Source organism: Amblyraja radiata, chromosome 7, assembly GCF_010909765.2.
Source record: "Amblyraja radiata isolate CabotCenter1 chromosome 7, sAmbRad1.1.pri, whole genome shotgun sequence".
Taxonomy (NCBI): Eukaryota; Metazoa; Chordata; class Chondrichthyes; order Rajiformes; family Rajidae; genus Amblyraja; species Amblyraja radiata.
In genome coordinates, this window is record NC_045962.1 from 4680886 (window position 1) to 4702320 (window position 21435).

Here is a 21435-nt window from a genome sequence, read left to right on the forward strand (position 1 = left end):
ATAAAATCTTTGCTAAAATTTTCTGATCTGTATTTAAAAGTGATATAGCTCTGTACGAGCCCGGATCTTCTAAATCTTTATCTTTTTTTGGAATAAGTGTAATAGTTGATTCTGTTAGTGTTTCAGGTAGTTTGTTTTCTTTAAAAGCATGGGAGTATAAATTAAATAAATAAGGGGTTGTTATCTCCTGAAATTTTTTATAAAATTCATTATTAAAACCATCTGGTCCCGGTGTCTTACCATTTTTCAGCGATTTTATTGTTTCACCTATTTCTTTGATTGTAATTTGAGCTCCTAATTCCTCTTGTTCCAAAAGGTCCAGTATTGGAAGATTACAATTATCTAGAAATTTTTTTATTTTACTATCTTCTCTTTTAATTTTAGATGTATATAAGTTTTGATAAAATTGGGCAAATCTATTATTAATATCTTTAGGTAGTATTAGTAATTCTCCTTTCTCTGATTTAATTTTGGTTATAGTATTTTCCTTTTCTTGTTTTTTCAATTGGCGAGCTAAAAGCTTATGTGGTTTGTCACCAAACTCAAAATGTTCCTGTTTTGTCATTTGGAATAGTCTTATTACCCTTGCCGATAAAATTCGATTAAGTTTAAATTTCAGTAATATTATCTTATTGTGTTTATCTGTCGTGGAATCTTTGGCATTATCCATCTCTAACTGTCTGATTTCTTGTTCTAACAACAATTGTTCTGTCTTATTCTTTTTATTTTGAAAACTTTGATATGAAATTATAATTCCTCTCATAAATGCCTTAAAAGTTTCCCATAGTAAAGAAGGCAAAGTACCTGGTATATCATTTGTATCGAAAAAAAGTTCCATTTGTTGTTTTAAATATTGATAGCCTTGCACATCATTTAAAATATGTGTATTAAACCTCCAAAAAAATTTTTTTCCCGGCATTCCCTCAAATTTTACTGAAAATGTCAACGGGGAGTGATCTGAGATACTACTAATGTGGTATGTTGGGTTGTTTGTATATGGCATTAATTTCATATCCACTAAAAAATAATCAATTCTTGAATAAGTTTTATGCACCGAAGAGTAAAACGAGTATTCCCTTCCAACTGGATTAGCAGATCTCCATACATCTATTATATTCGTATTTTTTATATATGTATTTAGAAGTTCGCTAGTTTTAGATTTTAAATTACTCTTCTTTTGTTTTGCTGATTTATCTAGATATGAATCTAAAACACAGTTAAAGTCCCCCCCTATTATCACATTTTGGTAATTAAACTCTGATATTATGTCAATAATTTTATCAAAAAAGTGGGGGTTATCAAAATTCGGAGCATAAATATTTATCAAAGTTAGTGGGGTTGCATAAATTTCACCCGAAACTATAATATATCTTCCCTCTTTATCTGATATGGTATTCTTTAATTTAAAAGGAATACCTTTCCTAATAAGAATAGCTGTACCCCTAGATTTAGAAGTAAATGAGGAGTAGTATGTTTGGCCTATCCAATTCGCCTTTAATCTTATTTGTGTTTGTTGTTTCATGTGTGTCTCCTGCAAAAACATTATGTCGCTTTTCAACGATTTTAGTTGGGCAAAAATTTTACCCCTCTTAATTGGTTCGTTGGCACCCCGTATATTCCAACTACAAAATGTGATTCCTCCATTCTTTATTTGTCTATCGTCTTGCATTGTAAATCAGGGTAATATTCCTGAATCATATGGTGCAAACAAATACCTCAGAACTTTAGGACTTGGGTGGTCATCCCGGTTTATTAGATTTATATTGCATCTCCTTCTTGTAAAGTGCCTTAGAAAAAGAAAAAAAGAATGTGATACACAATTACTTTCAAAAAAATTAAACAGATAAAAATCTTGTTTGTGCTTTAAAAAAAAAGGTGCTATTAAGGTATCTAAAGGAGGATACCTTAAAGACGAATAGCCATCAACGATGGCAAAAAATGTATAGACCTCCGTGATGTTGTTATACATTGAGCTCCTCCCCCTAGGCGAATCCTCATAAAAAGTTACATATCGTTTCATATTGTGTTTTTTCTTATATGAGTTTATCAAATCAGTGCTAGTGACAGCCGAGAGAAAAAAGAGACATAAGGAATAAAAAAACAAAACAAATATAGAACAAACATATACACGATTATATAAGTATATATGTCCCTCTAATTTATCCAATCTTAATCTAATCTAAACTTTCCCATATATATCCACCCTGATTTACAAATTAACGTATCAGCTGTAAGAAGGAGCAATTGATAATTTAAGTCATGGTAAAATAACCCATATTGTGTAATAAATAAATGAACCCTGGTCACGTCCTTCGATATTTTAATTCTCCGAGAAAAGAAGAAAAGAAGTATAGAAAAGCATAGAAAAGAATATAGGCAAATTATTTAAGGGTGTATTAATGTCACTTTTGTATTGTGGGATATTACTCTATGAAAATGTGAAAAGTAGGAGAAAATATCTTAACAACTATTTCTCAGTGAACATTGTTAGAATATGTATTAAGCAAAATTCCTGATATTACTCTGAATATCAAGCACATATTACAATACACAAATAAGGACCACTGGGCTGTGAAGTGTCATTGCACACCAAGGTATTTACAATATAACAGGAAGATTTTATAACAGGAAAGTATCCTCTGACCTTCTTGTCGAGTACTTACAATAAAATGTGATCTTTAGTAATTGATTTATCAGATAATTTCAGTAAAAATGGACAAAACATTGTTCGTGTCAGAAGGAACTGCAGATGCTGTTTTAAATCAAAAATAGACACAAAGAGCTGGAGTAACTCAGTGGGTCAGACAGCATCTCTGAAGAAAAGGAATAGGTGAGGTTTTGGGTCGAGATCTTTCTTCAGACTGATTGTTCATTGCTATGAGGTTTTAATACAGGCCAGTAATAAAGAATTTGCAGATTAAAACAAATTAATTTGCAGATTAAAAATTGATTTGTGTCAGCCTTACAGTTATTGGAGCAATCTTGACTTGGCCTTTGCAAGCATCAAGCAAAATAACCATATAACCATATAACAATTACAGCACGGAAACAGGCCATCTCGGCCCTACTACTCCGTGCCGAACACTTATTCTCCCCTAGTCCCATCTACCTGCACTCTGACCATAACCCTCCATTCCTTTCCTGTCCATATACCTATATAATTTTTAAATGATAAAATCGAGCCTGCCTCCACCACTTCCACTGGAAGCTCATTCCACACAGCTACCACTCTCTGAGTAAAGAAATTCCCCCTCACGTTACCCCTAAACTTCTGTCCCTTAATTCTCAAATCATGTCCTCTTGTTTGAATCTTCCCTACTCTCAATAGAAAAAGCTTATCCACGTCAATTCTGTCTATCCCTCTCATCATTTTAAAGACCTCTATCAAGTCCCCCCTTAACCTTCTGCGCTCCAAAGAATAAAGACCTAACTTGTTCAACCTTTCTCTGTAACTTAGTTGCTGAAACCCAGGCAACATTCTAGTAAATCTCCTCTGTACTCTCTCTATTTTGTTGACATCTTTCCTATAATTCTGCGACCAAAATTGTACACCATACTCCATAATTGGCCTCACCAATACAATTTTAACATTACATCCCAACTTCTATACTCAATGCTCTGATTTATAAAGGCCAGCATACCAAAAGCTTTCTTTACTACCCTATCTACATGAGATTTCACCTTCAGGGAACTATGCACAGTTATTCCTAGATCCATCTGTTCAACTGCATTCCTCAATTCCATTTACCATGTACCATTTACCATGTACGTCCTATTTTGATTTGTCTTGCCAAGATGTAGCACCTCACACTTCTCAGCATTAAACTCCATCTGCCATCATTCAGCTCACTCTTCCAAATGGCCTAAATATGCCTGTAGACTTTGAAAATCTACTTCATTATCTACACCACCTATTTTAGTATCATCTGCATACTTACTAACCCAATTTACCACACCATCATCCAGATCATTGATGTATATGACAAACAACAGTGGACCCAACACAGATCCCTGAGGCACCCCGCTTTCCCTGAGGCACCCCACTAGTCACCGGCCTCCAACCTGACAAACAGCCATCCACCATTACTCTCAGGCATCTCCCATTCAGCCACTGGTGAATCCATCTTGCTACTCCACTATTAATACCCAACAATTGAACCTTCTTAACCAACCTTCCATGTGGAACCTTGTCAAAGGCCTTACTGAAGTACATATAGACACAACATCCACCGCTTTACCCTCATCAATTTCCCTAGTAACCTCTTCAAAAAATTCAAGAAGATTAGTCAAACATGACCTTCCAGGCACAAATCCATGTTGATTGTTCCTAATCAGACCCTGTTTATCCAGATGCTTAAATATATTATCACAAAGTATCCTTTCCATTAATTTGCCCACCACTGACGTCAATCTAACAGGTCTATAATTGCTAGGTTTACTCTTAGAACCTTTTTTAAACAATGGCAAACATGCGCAGTATGCCAATCCTCCGGCACCATTCCCATTTCTAATGACATTTGAAATATTTCTGTCATAACCCCTGCTATTTCTACACTAACTTCCCTCAATATCCTAGGGAATATCCTGTCAAGACCTGGAGACTTATCCACGTTTATATTTTTCAAAAGTGTCAATATGCCAATCGAACAATGGATAAATGCAGGATAAAGCTTGCATTCTGCTGCCCTTCTCATAGAGCACCAGAGGCAACTCCAACTAATTTGAAGAAACAAGGAACTGCAGATGCTGGTTTACAAAAAAAGGCACAATGTGCTAGAATAACTCAGCAGGTCAGGCAGCGCCTCTGGAGAACATGGATAGGTGATGTTTTGGGTCAGGTCCCTTCTGTAGACTGATTGTGGGGGAATCTGGAAGAAAGGTGAGGCAGGACAAAGCATGGTGTGGAAGAAATTAATTTAGAGGGAAGTTAATGGAAAATGAAAAGTGGATACTTCGCAGATTTGCTTCGAGATATTATTGCATGATATCATGGAGAGATGGCTGCAGTAAACTGCTCACCAATTCTCTGACTTCACAGCAGAATTAGTTGATAGTTATACTGTGCAGTAAACAACTTTTGTTAGATACTACTCTACGAAAATATTCCATCAACTAAATGGGTACCAATTATTTTATTAGCCATAACATACTTCCCACTTACGTTAATCTTATTCAACAACAGATGGTTAATACAAGTCAACCACAATACAAGGGCATCTTGACATTATTCTATCTCACCTTTCAGGAAGCCCACACCACCATCCCTTCTCCGATCCAATCATAAGTCTCCATTTACAGTAACATGTCTATGCCACAAGTGGTAGGGGGCGTGGGGATCTCTTGTAACTCCTCACAGAAAGTTAAACAAGCTTTGTTATCTCCTCTACTATTTCATGTTTACATTTACCACCACCCTTTAACACATTCCCAGGCAAGAGGTAATATGTCTAATCTTACTTTGCCGATTCCCATGAACTTCTTCTGCACCTGGTCAAGTGAGAGCTTCCAATTGTTACATCCAAAACACCCTATCATTACCTTGTTCAATTCCAATCAAAATTAAATAAGGAAGGATATTATTTTTTTTCTTCCACACCTGGTGAATAATAGGTGGATACAGTTGAGGGGGGTTTAGGTAACCTGATGATTGGGATTATGCTGTAAGCCTCCCAATAGCCAGCATACGATAGAGGCGCAGATATGAAAACAGATTATGAAAGGCAATAGGATCGACTAGACTTAGTGGGACCCTTCGGGTCCCAGCATCACACGGGAGGGCTGGTCCCCCAACACAATATTACACCTCTCCACCAATTCCAATCTTGCTGGCCAGTGGGGGGGGGGCATTCTGTGGTGCTTGTATGTGTGTTGCGGGCCGAAGGGACTAGTTTCCAGAGGGTTATTATGGACATTGTGGGCTGAATGGATTCTTGGGCTAGCAGTCACTCAGGCTTGGCAGCTCAGTCACTCAGGCCTGGCAGCTCAGTCACTCAGGCCTGGCAGCTCAGTCACTCAGGCCTGGTGGGCTGGCAGTTCAGTAACTCAGGTCTGGCGGGCTGGCAGCTGAGAAACTGCCAGAAATTCTGCCAAAAACAGGTGACAGTCTCTGTGAGAGAGAAGGGGGAGCGGGTGGACAATCAATTTTAGACATTTTCATCTTTTTTTACAGATCACAGCAATGAAGGAGGAAAGTCGATCTTTGCGTGGATCTCTGGAGCGCTAGTATGGGTGTTGTGCACTGAAGGGACTGGTTTCCAGAGGCCAGTATGGATATTATGGACTAAATGGATTCATGGACTTGCAGTTCAGTTAGTCATGGCTGGTGGGCTGGCAATTCACTAAGTCATGGCTGGTGGGCTGGCAATTCACTTACTCATGGCTGGTGGGTTGGCAGTGCAGTCACTCATGGCTGGTGTGGTGCCAGTTCACTCAGTCATCCCTCCTCCCTTCACCCCCCCCCCCCACTCTGCTCCTTGCCATTCCCCTCCCCCCCCCCCACTCATTCAGTCCATCTCCCCTCAACCTCCCCCCATGCATTCTTAGTAGCTCTCCAACAGGGCAGCCATTCCTGCCTATTAGGTTCCCATTGTGATGAAGAGCACGCAGGCATTGCAAGTGGAAAAATGATTTATTAAAGTTTAAAATGTGAATGACAAAATATAACAACAAATTAAATGTTAAAGATGAGATATATTATGTTCTTTCTTGTTGTGTTTCTTGGTTATTCTGCTGCTCACTGCCTCGTGATGGCTGTTTGCTGTTGATTTAAAAAAAAGACAATTTTAATATAGAGAGATTGAGCAGTCAAATTTTAACAAAGGAAATCTGAGAATTTACCTCAAAAGTCATCATTCAGTGCAGGCCTGCAAATCCAATCTCACAGCACTTGACCGGAGTGCAGGCCACAAATCCAACCTCACAACACTCCAAGCAGAGTGCAGGCAGCGAGTCCAACCTCACAGCACTCCAAGCAGAGTGCAGGCAACAGGCCCAACCTCACAACACTACAAGCAGTGCAGGCAACAGGTCCAACCTCACAACACTACAAGCAGAATGCACAGTTGCAAAATGCACACATTTTAATAGCCACACAGTTGCCATAGCCACACAGTTGCAATAGTCACACAGTTGCAATAGCCACACAGCTGCAATAGGCACACAGCTGCAATAGCCACACATTTCAATAGCCAAACATTTCAATAGCCACACATTTCAATAGCCACGCATTTCAATATCCAAACATTTCAATAGCCACATATTTCAATAGCCACACATTTCAATAGCCACACAATAGCCACACATTTCAAAAGGCACACATTTCAAAAGGCACAGTTGCAAAAGGCGCAGTTGCAAAAGGCGCAGTTGCAAAAGGCACACTTTAAAATAGGCACACAGTTAAATAGCAACACAGTTGCAATAGTCACACAGTTTCAATATCCGCACAATTTCAATAGCCGCACAGTTTCAATAGCCACATAGTTTCTATAGCCACACATTTCAACAGCGACACATTTCAATAGCCGCACATTTCAATAGCCGCACATTTCAATAGCCACACATTTCAATGACCACATTTCAATAACCACACATTTCAACAGCTACACATTTCAATAGCCACACAGTTGCAAAAGGCACACCGTTTCAATAACCACAGTTTCAATAGCCACACATTTCAATAGCCACACATTTCAATGGCCACACATTTCAATAACCACACATTTCAATAGCTACACATTTCAGTAGCCACACAGTTGCAAAAGGCACACCGTTTCAATAGCCACATAGTTGCAATAGCCACACAGTTTCAATAGCTGCACAGTTTCAATAGCCACACCGTTTCAATAGCCACACAGTTTCAATAGCTACACATTTCATTAGCCACACATGGCAATAGGTACACATTTCAATAGCCACACATTTCAATAGGTACAGTTGCAAAAGGCAGTAGCAAAAGGCACAGTTGCAGATGGCACAGTGGTAAAAGGCACAGTTGCAAAAGGCACAGTTGCAAAAGGCACAGTTGCAAAAGGCACAGTTGCAAAAGGCACATATTTTAATAGTCACACAGTTGCAATAGCCACACAGTTTCTATAGCCACAGTTTCAATAGCCATACAGTTGCAATAGCCACACAATTGCAATAGACACACAATTTCAATAGCCACACATTTCAATAGCCGCACATTTCAATAGCCGCACATTTCTTTTTTTTTTTTTTTTTTTTTTTCAATGCTTCAAACAACTTTATATCAAATTAATTCAATTTGCATTAAGTAAAACACTAGTAATACTTATCTACTGTTTTTTTAGAAATAATGATAGAGAAAGAATAGAGAAAGAATAAATCATTAAGAGAGTGATTAAATAATAATTTGATTATATATAAGAAAGAAAAGAGAAACGAAAAAAAAAAAAAAAAAACATTTTTAGTAACCACAATATGTATTATTAATAACACTACTACAAGTGATAGTATCAATAAAGACATATATGTAATTCCAATATAAAAATGAATTATTCTCACCAAATCCCGCAGGGTGCACGTCGAGCTGTGTTGCCAAGAACAGCTACTTCTCTAAATACTGTATATATGGAGACCATATCTGTTCAAAAGAATTATACTTGTCCAATAGGACAAATCTAATTCTTTCCAGATGTAACGTCTCCATCATCTCTGTTGCCCACATTTTGGTTGTGGGGGATAATGTTCCCTTCCAAAATTTCAATATGATTTTTTTTTCCAATTATTAAACAGTAATCAAAGAAATTTCTTTGATTTACTGTAAGTGATAGATGTAAATCCGGAATTCCAAATATTATTAGCTTTGGGTTAGGGTCCAATTTAACTTTGATGACTTCAGAAATAACTTTAAAGATTTCTGTCCAGTAATAATTCAATTTAGGACATGTAACGAAACTATGTATTAAATTTGCCTCTGCTTTCTTGCACTTATCACAAATAGCGGAGAGATTCGGAAAAATACTATTTAATTTAGTTTTCGAATAATGTAACCTATATAATACTTTAAATTGTATCAGTATATGTCTGGCGTTTAATGAACACCGGTGTATTCGTTGTAGACTTTCTTCCCAGTTTTCTTTTGTTATAGCCAATCCCATTTCATTTTCCCATGCTTGACGATATACTTCCGTTATTGGATTCTCCTTATCCAAAATGATGTTATATATATAGGCTATTAATTTTTCTGTATTTGGATATAAATTAAACAGTTCATCTAACAATCCTGCTTCTTTATTTTTATAATCTTGTGTATTGGATTTAATATAATCTCTAATTTGTAAATACCTAAACAAATGTTGTGGAGACAATCCATAAATATCTTGTAACTCCTGGAATAAAAGAAATTTTCCTTTTCTATACAGATGTTCTATCCTTGTAATTCCTAAATCATCCCATTGTTTAAACCCCCCATCTAATATAGCAGGTTTAAACGATGGATTATTCATAATTGGTAATCTAAATGAGAGATTATCCCAAGTGTAGAGTCTTAACTATTTGTTTCCAAATACGTCTATTATTATATATTATTAGGTTGTCTTTATAATATTTTTTTTGTACTTCCGTTGGTGCAAAAATTATCGAACCTACATTGAAAGGTAGACAGTCCTCCTTTTCTATATTTAACCATGTCGGTTCATGATCCATATTTACCCACCAGAAATTCATATTCTTAATCTGAACAGCCCAAAAATAATATAAAAAGTTTGGAAGTGCTAATCCTCCATTTATCTTAGCTTTGCATAGATGTTTTTTATTTATTCTGTGATTTTTATAATCCCAAATAAAGCTATTGACAATATTATCAATTTTTAAAAAAAAGTTTTCGGAAGAAAAAAAGGAATAGCCTGAAACAAATATAACAACTGCGGTAGAAATACCATCTTTATGGCACTTATTCTACCAATCATGGATATAGGCAGTGTTTTCCAATATAAAATATTTTTTCTAAGTTTATCTAATAGTTGAGGATAGTTGGATTTTATTAATGAGTTATGAGTTTTAGTTACGTTAATCCCTAAATATTTAAGTTTGTCTGTAACTACTTTTAATGGGTATTGTTGTAATGTATTAAGATTTATTCCTGTTATTGGCATAATCTCGCTTTTATCCCAATTAATCCTATACCCAGAAAATGCACCAAACTTAGTTATAATGTTTAGCAGGTTGGGAATACTAATTTCCGGTTTTGTAATATAAATCAAAACATCATCTGCATATAAAGAAATTTTATTAATTGTTGTATCAGTATTATAGCCATATATTTCAGGTTCAGATCTAATTTTTTCCGCCAATGGTTCTATCACCAATGCGAACAATAAGGGTGATAACGGACATCCCTGTCTGCATCCCCTAGAGAGTTTGAATTTGGCTGATAAAATTTGGTTAGTCAAAATTCTTGCCGCACATTTCAATTGCCACACATTTCAATTGCCGCACATTTAAATAGCCGTACATTTCAATTGCCGCACATTTCAATGGCCACACATTTCAATAACCACACATTTCAACAGCTACACATTTCAGTAGCCACACAGTTGCAAAAGGCACACCGTTTCAATAGCCACAGTTTCAATAGCCACACAGTTTCAATAGCCGCACAGTTTCAATAGCCACACAGTTTCAATAGCCACACAGTTTCAATAGCCACACAGTTTCAATAGCCACACAGTTTCAATATCCACACAGTTTCAATAGCTACACATCTCAATAGCCACACATTTCAATAGGTACACATTTCAATAGCCACACATTTCAATAGGCACAGTTGCAAAAGGCACAGTTGCAAAAGGCACAGTAGTAAAAGGCACAGTTGCAAAAGGCACAGTTGCAAAAGGCACAGTTGCAAAAGGCACAGTTGCAAAAGGCACATATTTTAATAGTCACACAGTTGCAATTGCCACACAATTTCATTAGCCACACATTTCAATAATCAAACATTTCAATTGCCGCACATTTCAATAGCCGCACATTTCAATAGCCGCACATTTCAATAGCCGCACATTTCAATAGCCGCACATTTCAATAGCCGCACATTTCAATAGCAGCACATTTCAATAGCCGCACAGTTGCAAAAGGCACACAGGTGCAAAAGGCACAGAGTTTCAATAGCCACACGGTTGAAATAGCCACACGGTTGCAATAGCCACACGGTTGCAATAGCCACACGGTTGCAATGGCCACACAGTTGTAATAGCCGCACAGTTTCAATAGCCGCACAGTTTCAATAGCCGCACAGTTTCAATAGCCGCACAGTTTCAATAGCCCCACATTTCAATAGCCACACATTTCAATGGCCACACATTTCAATAACCACACATTTCAATAGCTACACATTTCAGTAGCCACACAGTTGCAAAAGGCACACCGTTTCAATAGCCACATAGTTGCAATAGCCACACAGTTTCAATAGCTGCACAGTTTCAATAGCCACACCGTTTCAATAGCCACACAGTTTCAATAGCTACACATTTCATTAGCCACACATGGCAATAGGTACACATTTCAATAGCCACACATTTCAATAGGTACAGTTGCAAAAGACAGTAGCAAAAGGCACAGTTGCAGACGGCACAGTGGTAAAAGGCACAGTTGCAAAAGGCACAGTTGCAAAAGGCACAGTTGCAAAAGGCACAGTTGCAAAAGGCACAGTTGCAAAAGGCACATATTTTAATAGTCACACAGTTGCAATAGCCACACAGTTTCTATAGCCACAGTTTCAATAGCCATACAGTTGCAATAGCCACACAATTGCAATAGACACACAATTTCAATAGCCACACATTTCAATAGCCGCACATTTCAATTGCCGCACATTTCAATGGCCACACATTTCAATAACCACACATATCAATAGCTACACATTTCAGTAGCCACACAGTTGCAAAAGGCACACCGTTTCAATAGCCACAGTTTCAATAGCCACACAGTTTAAATAGCTGCACAGTTTCAATAGCCACACCGTTTCAATAGCCACACAGTTTCAATAGCTACACATTTCATTAGCCACACATGGCAATAGGTACACATTTCAATAGCCACACGTTTCAATAGGTACAGTTGCAAAAGGCAGTAGCAAAAGGCACAGTTGCAGACGGCACAGTGGTAAAAGGCACAGTTGCAAAAGGCACAGTTGCAAAAGGCACAGTTGCAAAAGGCACAGTTGCAAAAGGCACATATTTTAATAGTCACACAGTTGCAATTGCCACACAATTTCATTAGCCACACATTTCAATAATCAAACATTTCAATTGCCGCACATTTCAATAGCCGCACATTTCAATAGCCGCACATTTCAATAGCCGCACATTTCATTAGCCGCACATTTCAATAGCCGCACATTTCAATAGCCGCACATTTCAATAGCCGCACATTTCAATAGCCGCACATTTCAATAGCCGCACATTTCAATAGCAGCACATTTCAATAGCCGCACAGTTGCAAAAGGCACACAGGTGGAAAAGGCACACAGTTTCAATAGCCACACGGTTGCAATAGCCACACGGTTGCAATAGCCACACGGTTGCAATAGCCACACGGTTGCAATAGCCACACAGTTGCAATGGCCACACAGTTGCAATGGCCACACAGTCGTAATAGCCGCACAGTCTCAATAGCCGCACAGTTTCAATAGCCACAGAGTTTCATTAGCCACACTGTTTCAATAGCCACACTGTTTCAATAGCCACACAGTTTCAATAGCCACAGAGTTTCAATAGCCACACATTTCAATAGCCACACATTTCAATAGCCACACATTTGAACAGCCACACATTTCAATAGCCACAGTTGCAAAAAGCACAGTTGCAAAAGCCACAGTTTAAAAACACATAATGGGCACTCACAGGTCAGTAGACACTAAGTGTTCTGTAGATTCACAGCTCAGATTGAGAGTCGTGACCTCTCACTCACCATCTTGCAGCAACAGAGCCACGTTCAGACTTCCGGGTTTCATAGCTCCTCCCCCAACCGCCCGGAAGGGGCGTGGCCTTCATGGCAGTGATTGACAGGATGGAGAATCTCAACATTTTTTAGACACTAATAACTCTTTTATTTTTCATCGAAGGGAAAATCCTCTGCACCTGATGAGCGGAGGGGGACTCTGACTAAGATGGCCTAAAATCACAGCCATAAGTGGTAGCGTTTTTTCAAAAATCAATATCCAACACAAACAGGAAGTGGTCAAGATTAGACTTTTAATTATATAGATATCGTGGGTGACTAACTTCTCCAATATTGATGAGGACTTCTTCAATGCAAGAGGCTTAGAATGAGGCAGAATGTTTTTGTTGTATCCAAGAGGGCTTTTTTGTTGTATCCAAACAATATGTGAATAATCTTGGGGAGGGACCATACTGAACCTTGAATAATGAAATGACCCAGAGTAGATTACTGGCAATTCAGTGGGTGAACATTTTGGGAATTATGGAGGAAGGAACTGCAGATGCTGATTTAAACCGAAAATGTAAGACACAAAAAGCTGGAGTAAATCTGCGGGACAGGCAGCATCTCTGGAGAGAAGGAATGGGTGACGTTTCGGTTCTGAGTCTGAAGAAGGGTCTCGTCCTGAAACGTCGCCTATTCCTTTTCTACAGAGATGCTGTCTGACCCGCGGAGTTACTGCAGCATTTTGTTTCTACCTATTACTTGCCAGGCTTTGTCCTGAACCCACCACTTTTCCAGGTTTCTCCATCCCCACAACAATCTGTCTGAGGAAAGATCCCAACCCAAAATTGCGCCTATCCATGTCTTCCAGAGATGGTGCCTGACCCACTAAGTTACTCCAGCACTTTGTGTCCAGCACATTTCCAGCATCTGCAGACCGTGTAACTTTCATTGTATCAATGTCCGCTATCCACATAATCCAACAACTCCTGAATAATCCCGAAAATTGTACAATGCAACGTGACTGGGATGCGTAGAAGGATTCCTGCTGGCATTACTGTCTATTGAAGAAAGTGTTCTAAAGCTGCAGATTCTCGTTGTTTTCCCAGAATGAAGGTGGAGAATTGGGCAATTTCTGAACCAATATTGCTTTTCTCATTGTTGTCAATTGGAAGTACAGGTTTGCAGGTTAATTTGCTTGGTATAAGTGTAAATTGTAAATTGTCCCTAGTGGGTGTGTAGGATAGTGTTAGTGTGCAGGGATCGATGGTCGGTGCAGGACTCAATGGGCCGAAGAGCCTGTTTCCACGCTGTGTCTCTAACCTACACAAAACCAAATCTAATCTTACTATTACACACAACTTGTCACGTGTAAATTAATAAATAAAATACTCGTCTGCAGTTATGTTTGACATAATGTAGATTTGAGCATTCTACCACAATATGATTCATCAAATCAGATGAAACAGACCTGCAGGATTCGGAGCTGTGAATGCTCCAGAACTCTTTTGTTCAGATTACAAATAAAGTGACATGAAAACACAATTGGAAGAATCAATGACACATCAGGTGCCTTTCGAATGCTTCTCTTCCATTACTGTGCGCAGTGTGTGGTTATTTTTCCGTTGATTTTCAGTAGTGATTCATTGTCATGACAAAAGAATAACCCATTGCTGTCATTATTATGCACACAGTATAAATACCAAGCGACATGAGGCTGTGAAACATTCAGTCAGTTTCTAACCTCACTGGACTCAAAATGGGAAAGGCAAGGAGAGCTCAGTGTTTTTGCATTCTATTGCATTGCAAATCTCCTGGGATGAACTGTTAACTTAGACATTTATTTTTCTCTCCACACAGGTAATTTTCTACGAGGACAGGAACTTCCAGGGTCGGCACCATGAGTGCAGCACCGACTGTGCCGACCTGTCCCCTTACTTCAGCCACTGTAACTCCATCCGTGTGGAGAGTGACTGGTGGGTGGCGTACGAGAAACCCAACTACATGGGGTACCAGTATGTCCTGAACAGGGGGGAGTATCCTGACTACCAGCGCTGGATGGGATTCAACGACAACATCCGGTCCTGTCGCAGCTACCCACCTGTGAGTGATAATTTGACGTGCTATATTCCGTACACATCGGTACCAGGTGCTGATCATTGTGTTTGTAGATTGAGTTCCTCAATAGTAATCCTTCAGCTGTCATTTATTTCATGATTGGGTTAACAAATGTTGAGTATTTGAAGGCACTAGACTTGTATTTGCTGGTGTTTAGAAAGATGAGGGGGTAACCTCATTGAAATTTACATTGGATAGAGTGGATGTTGAGAGGATGTTTCCACTAGTGGGAGAGTCTAGGACCAAAGGTCATACCCTCAGAATTAAAGGAAACCCCTTTTGAATGGAGATGGAAAGGAATTTCTTTAGTCAGAGGGTGGTGAATCTGTGACATTAATTGCCACAGAAGGCTGTGGAAGCCAAGTCAATGGATATTTTTAAGGCGGAGATTGACAGATGTTTGATTAGTAAAGTGCCTGTCCCACTTAGGAATTATTTTTTGGCGACTAGGCTGTCGCCACATGTTTGCGGGGTGATGCCTGTATGGTCGTGTGTTGTCTCCTCAAGTCGCCAAGAGAGTCGTTATTATTTTCTTGTTGCCACTGGATTTTGAAATGTTCAAAACCTTTCTCAGACTGTGGGCTTGACGTAGCTTGTCTTCTCCTGTCGTAGGTTGTCACCAGGATGATGCAGGTTGTCACCAGGTGACTTAGGTTGCCGGTTCTGACTTCGGTGAATTCCATTGGCGACTACCTACGTCATCCTACGTCAACCGTTGACTGAATTGTCTTCAGTTGTCGCCGACAGGGTCGTAACTTGTCGTAGCTTGTCGCGGGTGGACGTAGCTTGAGTTTGGTTGTCGTAGGTTTTCGCCTGTGTGGTCGTAGGTTGTCGTAGGTTGTCGTAGGTGTGGTCGTAGGTGGACGTCCTAACGGGTCGCCGGTTGTCGGTAGCTTGACGTCGACTTGGTGGTAGGTTGCCGTAGATATTATCGTAGGAGGGGTCCAGTTGCCGGTTTTTCGGTGACCTGCTATGACTGTGACAGTCGCCGGCAGTCGCAGAAAAAATCGCCTAAGTGGGACAGGCCCTCTTAGGGGATGTGGGGCGAAGGTAGGAAAATGGGGTTGAGAGGGAGAGATAGATCAGCCATGAGTGAATAGTGGAGTAGACTTGATGGGCTAAATGGCCTAATTCTGCTCCTATCATATGAACATATAAACATGAATTTCTCACTGTTAGTCCTTCAAACTGTGCTTGTTTATGTAACGGTTGTAACATGATACTGACTGATATTTTACACAAAGAGAGTTTTATATCACAATATGATCTATAACTTGTTTGGAGAGATAATAAAGTATGTGCCTTCTGCTGGCTACATTAGACAAGAGACTATAGATAATAGGCACAGGAGTAGGCCATTCGGCCCTTCAAGGCCGCACCGCCATTCAATGTGATCATGGCTGATTATCCCCAATCAGTACGCCGTTCCTGCCTTCTCCCCATTTCCCCTGACTCCGCTATTTTTAGGAGCCCTATCAAGCTCTCTCTTGAAAGCATCCAGAGAACCTGCTTCTACCGCCCTCTGAGGCAGAGAATTCCACACTCACAACTCACTGTGAGAAAAAGTGTTTCCTTGTCTCCGTTCTAAATGGCTTACTCCTTATTCTTAAATTGTGGCCCCTGGTTCTGGACTCCCCCAACATCGGGAACATGTTTCCTGCCTCTAGGGAGTCCAAACCCTTAACAATCTTATATGTTTCAATGAGATCCCATCCCATCCTTCTAAACTCCAGAGTGTACAAGCCCAGCCGTTCCATTCTCTCAGCATATGACAGTCCCACCATTCACTGAAACAACCTTGTAAACCTACGCTGCACTCCCTCAATAGCAAGAATGTCCTTCCTCAAATTAGGGGACCAAAACTGCACACAATACTCCAGGTGTGGTCTCACTAGGGCTCTGTACAACTGCAGAAGGACCTCTTTGCCTCTATATTCGATTCCTCTTCTTATAAAGGCCAACATGCCATTCGCTTTCTTCACTGCCTGCTGTACCTGCATGCTTACTTTCATAGACTGATGAGCAAGGACCCCCAGATCCCGTTGTACTTCCCCTTTTCCCAACTTGACGCCATTTAGATAGTAATCTGCCTTCCTGTTTTTGCTACCAAAGTGGATAACCTCACATTTATCCGCATTAAACTTAATCTGTCATGCATCTTTCCCCAACCCCAACCTGTCCAAGTCACCCTGCATTCTCATAACATCCTCCTTACAGTTCACACTGCCACCCAGCTTCGTGTCATCTGCAAATTTGCTAATGTTACTTTGAATCCCTTCATCCAAATCATTGATGTATATTGTAAATAGCTGCGGTCCCAGCACCAAGCCTTGCGGTACCCCACTAGTCACTACCTGCCATTCTGAAAGGGACCCGTTAATCCCTTCTCTTTGTTTCCTGTCTGCCAACCAATTTTCTATCCATGTCAGCAGTCTACCCCCAATACCATGTGCCCTAATTTTGCCCACTAATCTCCTATGTGGGACCTTATCAAATGCTTTCTGGAAGTCCAGGTACACTACATCCACTGGCTCTCCCTTGTCTATTTTCCTAGTTACATCTTCAAAAAAATCCAGGAGATTAGTCAAGCATGATTTCCCCTTCGTAAATCCATGCTGACTCGGACTGATCCTGTTACTGCTATCCAAATGTTCAGCTATTTCATCATTTATAATTGACTCCAGCATCTTCCTCACCACTGATGTCAGGCTAACTGGTCTATAATTCCCTGTTTTCTCTCTCCCGCCTTTCTTAAAAAGTTGGATAACATTAGCTAATCTCCAATCCACAGGAACTGATCCTGAGTCTATAGAACATTGGAAAAGGAACACCAATGCGTCCACAATTTCTAGAGCCACTTCCTTCAGTACTGGGATGCAGATCATCAGGCCCTGGAGATTTATCAGCCTTCAGTCCCATCAGTCTACCCAACACCATTTCCTGCCTAATGTGGATTTCCTTCAGTTTCTCTCTCACCCCAGATCCTCTGGCCACTACTATATCAGGAAAATTGTTTGTGTCCTCCTTAGTGAAGATCCAAAGTACCTGTTCAACTCATCTGCCATTTCCTTGTCCCCATAATAAATTCACCTTTTTCAGTCGTCAAGGTCCAACTTTGGTCTTAACTAATTTTTTCCTCTTCACATACCTAAAGAAGCTTTTACTATCCTCCTTTATATTCTTGGCTAGTTTACCTTCGTATCTCATCTGTTCTCTCCGTATTGTCTTTTTAGTTATCTTCTGTTATTCTTTAAACATTACCCAATCCTCTTGCTTCCCACTCATCTTTGCTATGTTGTACTTCTTCTCTATAATTTTTATACTGTCTCTGACGTCCCTTGTCAGCCATGGTCGTCCCTTACTCCCCTTGGATTCTTTCTTCCTCCTAGGATTGAACTGATCCTGCACCTTCTGTATTATTCCTAAAAACACCTGCCATTTTTGTTCCACTGTCATCCCTGCTAGGGTATCTTTCCAGTCAACTTTGGCCAGCTCCTCCCTCATGGCTCCACAATTCCCTTTGTTCAACTGTAACACTGACACCTCCGATCTGCCCTTCTCCCTCTCCAATTGTAGATTAAACCTGACCATGTTATGGTCACTACCTCCGAATGGCTCATTAACCGCAAGGTCTTTTATCAAATCCGGTTCATTACATAACACTAAATCCAGAATTGCTTTCTCCCTGGTAGGCTCTATTACAAGCTGTTCTAAGAATCAACAGGGGGCGCTGACCTGTGCGCGGCTGCCCAGCCAGCAGCTGTCCGTCTTTTCATCTTTTTTTTATTTTTAGTTAGTTAAAGTGTTTTTGTTTCTGGAGTTCTAGACTTTTTTATGTGGGGGGTGGGGGGGGGGGGGAAGGGGGAAACTACCTTTCAGGGTCCCTACCTGGTCGGAGAGGCAGCTTTTCTCCGGGCTGCAGTTTCGACCCGTCCTCGCGGCCTACCAGCGGGCCTGGAGCGGTGTTTCCTGACGGGGACCGCCCAGAACCACGGCTTCGGCAGCGGCACAGCGCTGGAGCGCTGTCGTGGAGCGGGCGATGCCTTGCCTGGGTCGCCACGCTGGACCTCCGGTGAGCTGAAGACCGCCGGGAACAACATCGCGGAGCTGCGGGTCTGAGGAGCGGCCAGCTGCGGGCGGCGGCGCTGAACTGTACACCGGGAGCCTGGGATCTCGCGACGAGATCGCCAGTAGTGGAGCTCCAACCGGCGTGGCCTTGTTGGCTTTGGAAGCCGCGGCCTCCAGTACGGAAGCGGCCGTTCCAGGTGTCCCAAGCCACTGCGAGGATTCTCCCGACGCCAGAGCACCATCACCAGGAACGGCCAGGAACATCGGGCCTCCGTAGAGGCAACTGTGGAGGCCTCAATTGGCTCGACTATGGGTGAACTGGGGTTGGGGACTGGACTTTGTGCCTTCCCTCATGGTGGGAGCCATTGTGGGGGGATGTTCTTTATGTTTAAATCTCTTATTAATGTTATGTCTGTATTCTTTCTTTATGTGCTGCATTGGCAAGAAGCATTTCACTACACCTAGGTGTATGTGACCAATAAATAACCTTTGAACCTTTGAACCATCATGAAGGCACACTACAAAGTCCCTTTCTTGGGGGCAGGTACCAACCTGATTTTCCCAGTCTACCTGCATGTTGAAATCTCTCATAACAACCACAGCATTACCTTTACTACATGCCAATTTTAACTCCTGATTCAACTTGCGCCCTATATCCAGGCTACTGTTTGGGGGCCTGTAGATAAGTCCCATTAGGGTCTATTTACCTTTACAATTCCTTAGTTCTATCCATACTGACTCCACATCTCCTGTTTCAATGCCATTAGATTATTGCACGTCACAATGATTATGTGGGAAGATTGTAGGTGGAAACATTAATTAGACATTGCTGATAAATTTATTATAAATTAATATGTTCATTCTTATTTTATAAATTTACAGGATATACTATACTGCATTAACAAATCCTGCAAGGGCAGCTCTTAATCAGACATTTACGTCAAATATATTTGTGAATTTTTGATATATTTTTTCTGTTTATTGTTTCACATATTTCACTCTTTGAAAAATAAGAGTAGGTGGCAGTGAACACTGGCAACAAACCTAAAATTCAATTAATTAGTTTAACTGATAAATAGTTTTATCTTTAATCTCATTGTTGGTTATACTCCTACATTACACTTCCCACTTTACCTCCACATACTAAATGAATGTTCAAAATATAACTACAAATAACTTTGTAGATCAGCATTTCATTATTGCCAAACCTGACATTGTCACCCTGTCCAGCAGATTATCTCACTTTATCTCAACTTCAACTAGTCTCTGGAATATTCCAGTCCTTATTAGGCTGTGTTCTCATCTTGGACCAAATGTGCATTTGTGTTTGACCCCAATTACAATCATATTTATTTTCTAGCAACGAGGAGGCAACTACAGGATGAAGATTTACGAGAGGCCGGACTTTGGAGGACAGATGATGGAATTCATGGACGACTGTCCCTCCGTTTACGATCATTTCCGTAACCGTGACATTCACTCCTGCCACGTGATGGATGGTCACTGGATCTTCTATGAACAACCCAACTACAGAGGCCGACAGTACTTCATGAGACCCGGGGAGTACAGGAAATACAATGACTGGGGCGGCTACAACTCCACCATCGGGTCTTTCAGGCGCATGAGGGACTTCTAATCTGCTATTGCATGGCACAAATTTTTCTTGTTAAAATATTTATCACCACAATAAAACATCTCTACTTCAACACTGTTTACATCCGCAAATTTATTGAAAGTCTAAAGATAGATGGTCTCTCATAATGTCATCATGTGTTGTTTAGTTTAGTTTAGTTTAGTTTAGTTTAGTTTAGAGATACAGCGCAGAAACAGGCCTGTTAGCCCTTCGAGTCCACACCGACCAACAATTAACACTATTAACACTATCCTACGTACAATAGGGACAATTTACATTTATACCAAGCCAACTAACCTACAAACCTGTACGTCTTTGGAGTATGGTAGGAAACTGAAGATCTAGCAGAACATGGAGAGATGATGTTTTGGTCCTTTTGTGCAGTGACCAGCATCTACAGGTTATGGGGAGAACGTGTAACCTCCATACAGACAGCACCCGTAGTCAGCACCCGTAGACAGCACCCGTAGTCAGCACCCGTGGTCAGCACCCGTAGTCAGCACCCGTAGACAGCACCCGTAGACAGCACCCGTAGTTGGGATCGAACCCGGGACTCTGGCACTGTAAAGCAATAAATCTACTGCTATGCCCCCGTGACGCACTTCTTCATTGTTCTTCATTGTTTTCACTAAAATGAGTAATCAAAGGTACAAAAATATGTTTGGGCTATTTAGAGGAATCACACCAGAGCTGATCTTGCCACAGTTTATGTG

The 21435-nt window shown here is 40.4% G+C and overlaps 2 protein-coding genes across 2 annotated transcripts in view; both read left to right on the forward strand.

Annotated features, from left to right (window-relative positions):
• Nucleotides 1-14636: 14636 nt before the first annotated feature.
• Nucleotides 14637-21435, forward strand: part of LOC116974956 (gamma-crystallin S-1-like) — a 131784-nt gene continuing 124985 nt past the window's right edge. Inside the window, exon 1 of the mRNA XM_033023577.1 lies at nucleotides 14637-14671. Within this exon, the coding sequence (XP_032879468.1) occupies nucleotides 14663-14671 (9 nt within the window). The 5' untranslated portion in view covers nucleotides 14637-14662. The remainder of the gene's footprint in view (nucleotides 14672-21435) is intronic.
• On the forward strand, nucleotides 14758-20791 carry LOC116974970 (gamma-crystallin S-1-like; the record flags this gene model as incomplete). The annotated part of the gene is made up of 2 exons (XM_033023591.1): nucleotides 14758-15006; nucleotides 20450-20791. Coding segments are annotated over 2 exons (525 nt in total), but the record flags the coding sequence as incomplete, so codon positions are not given.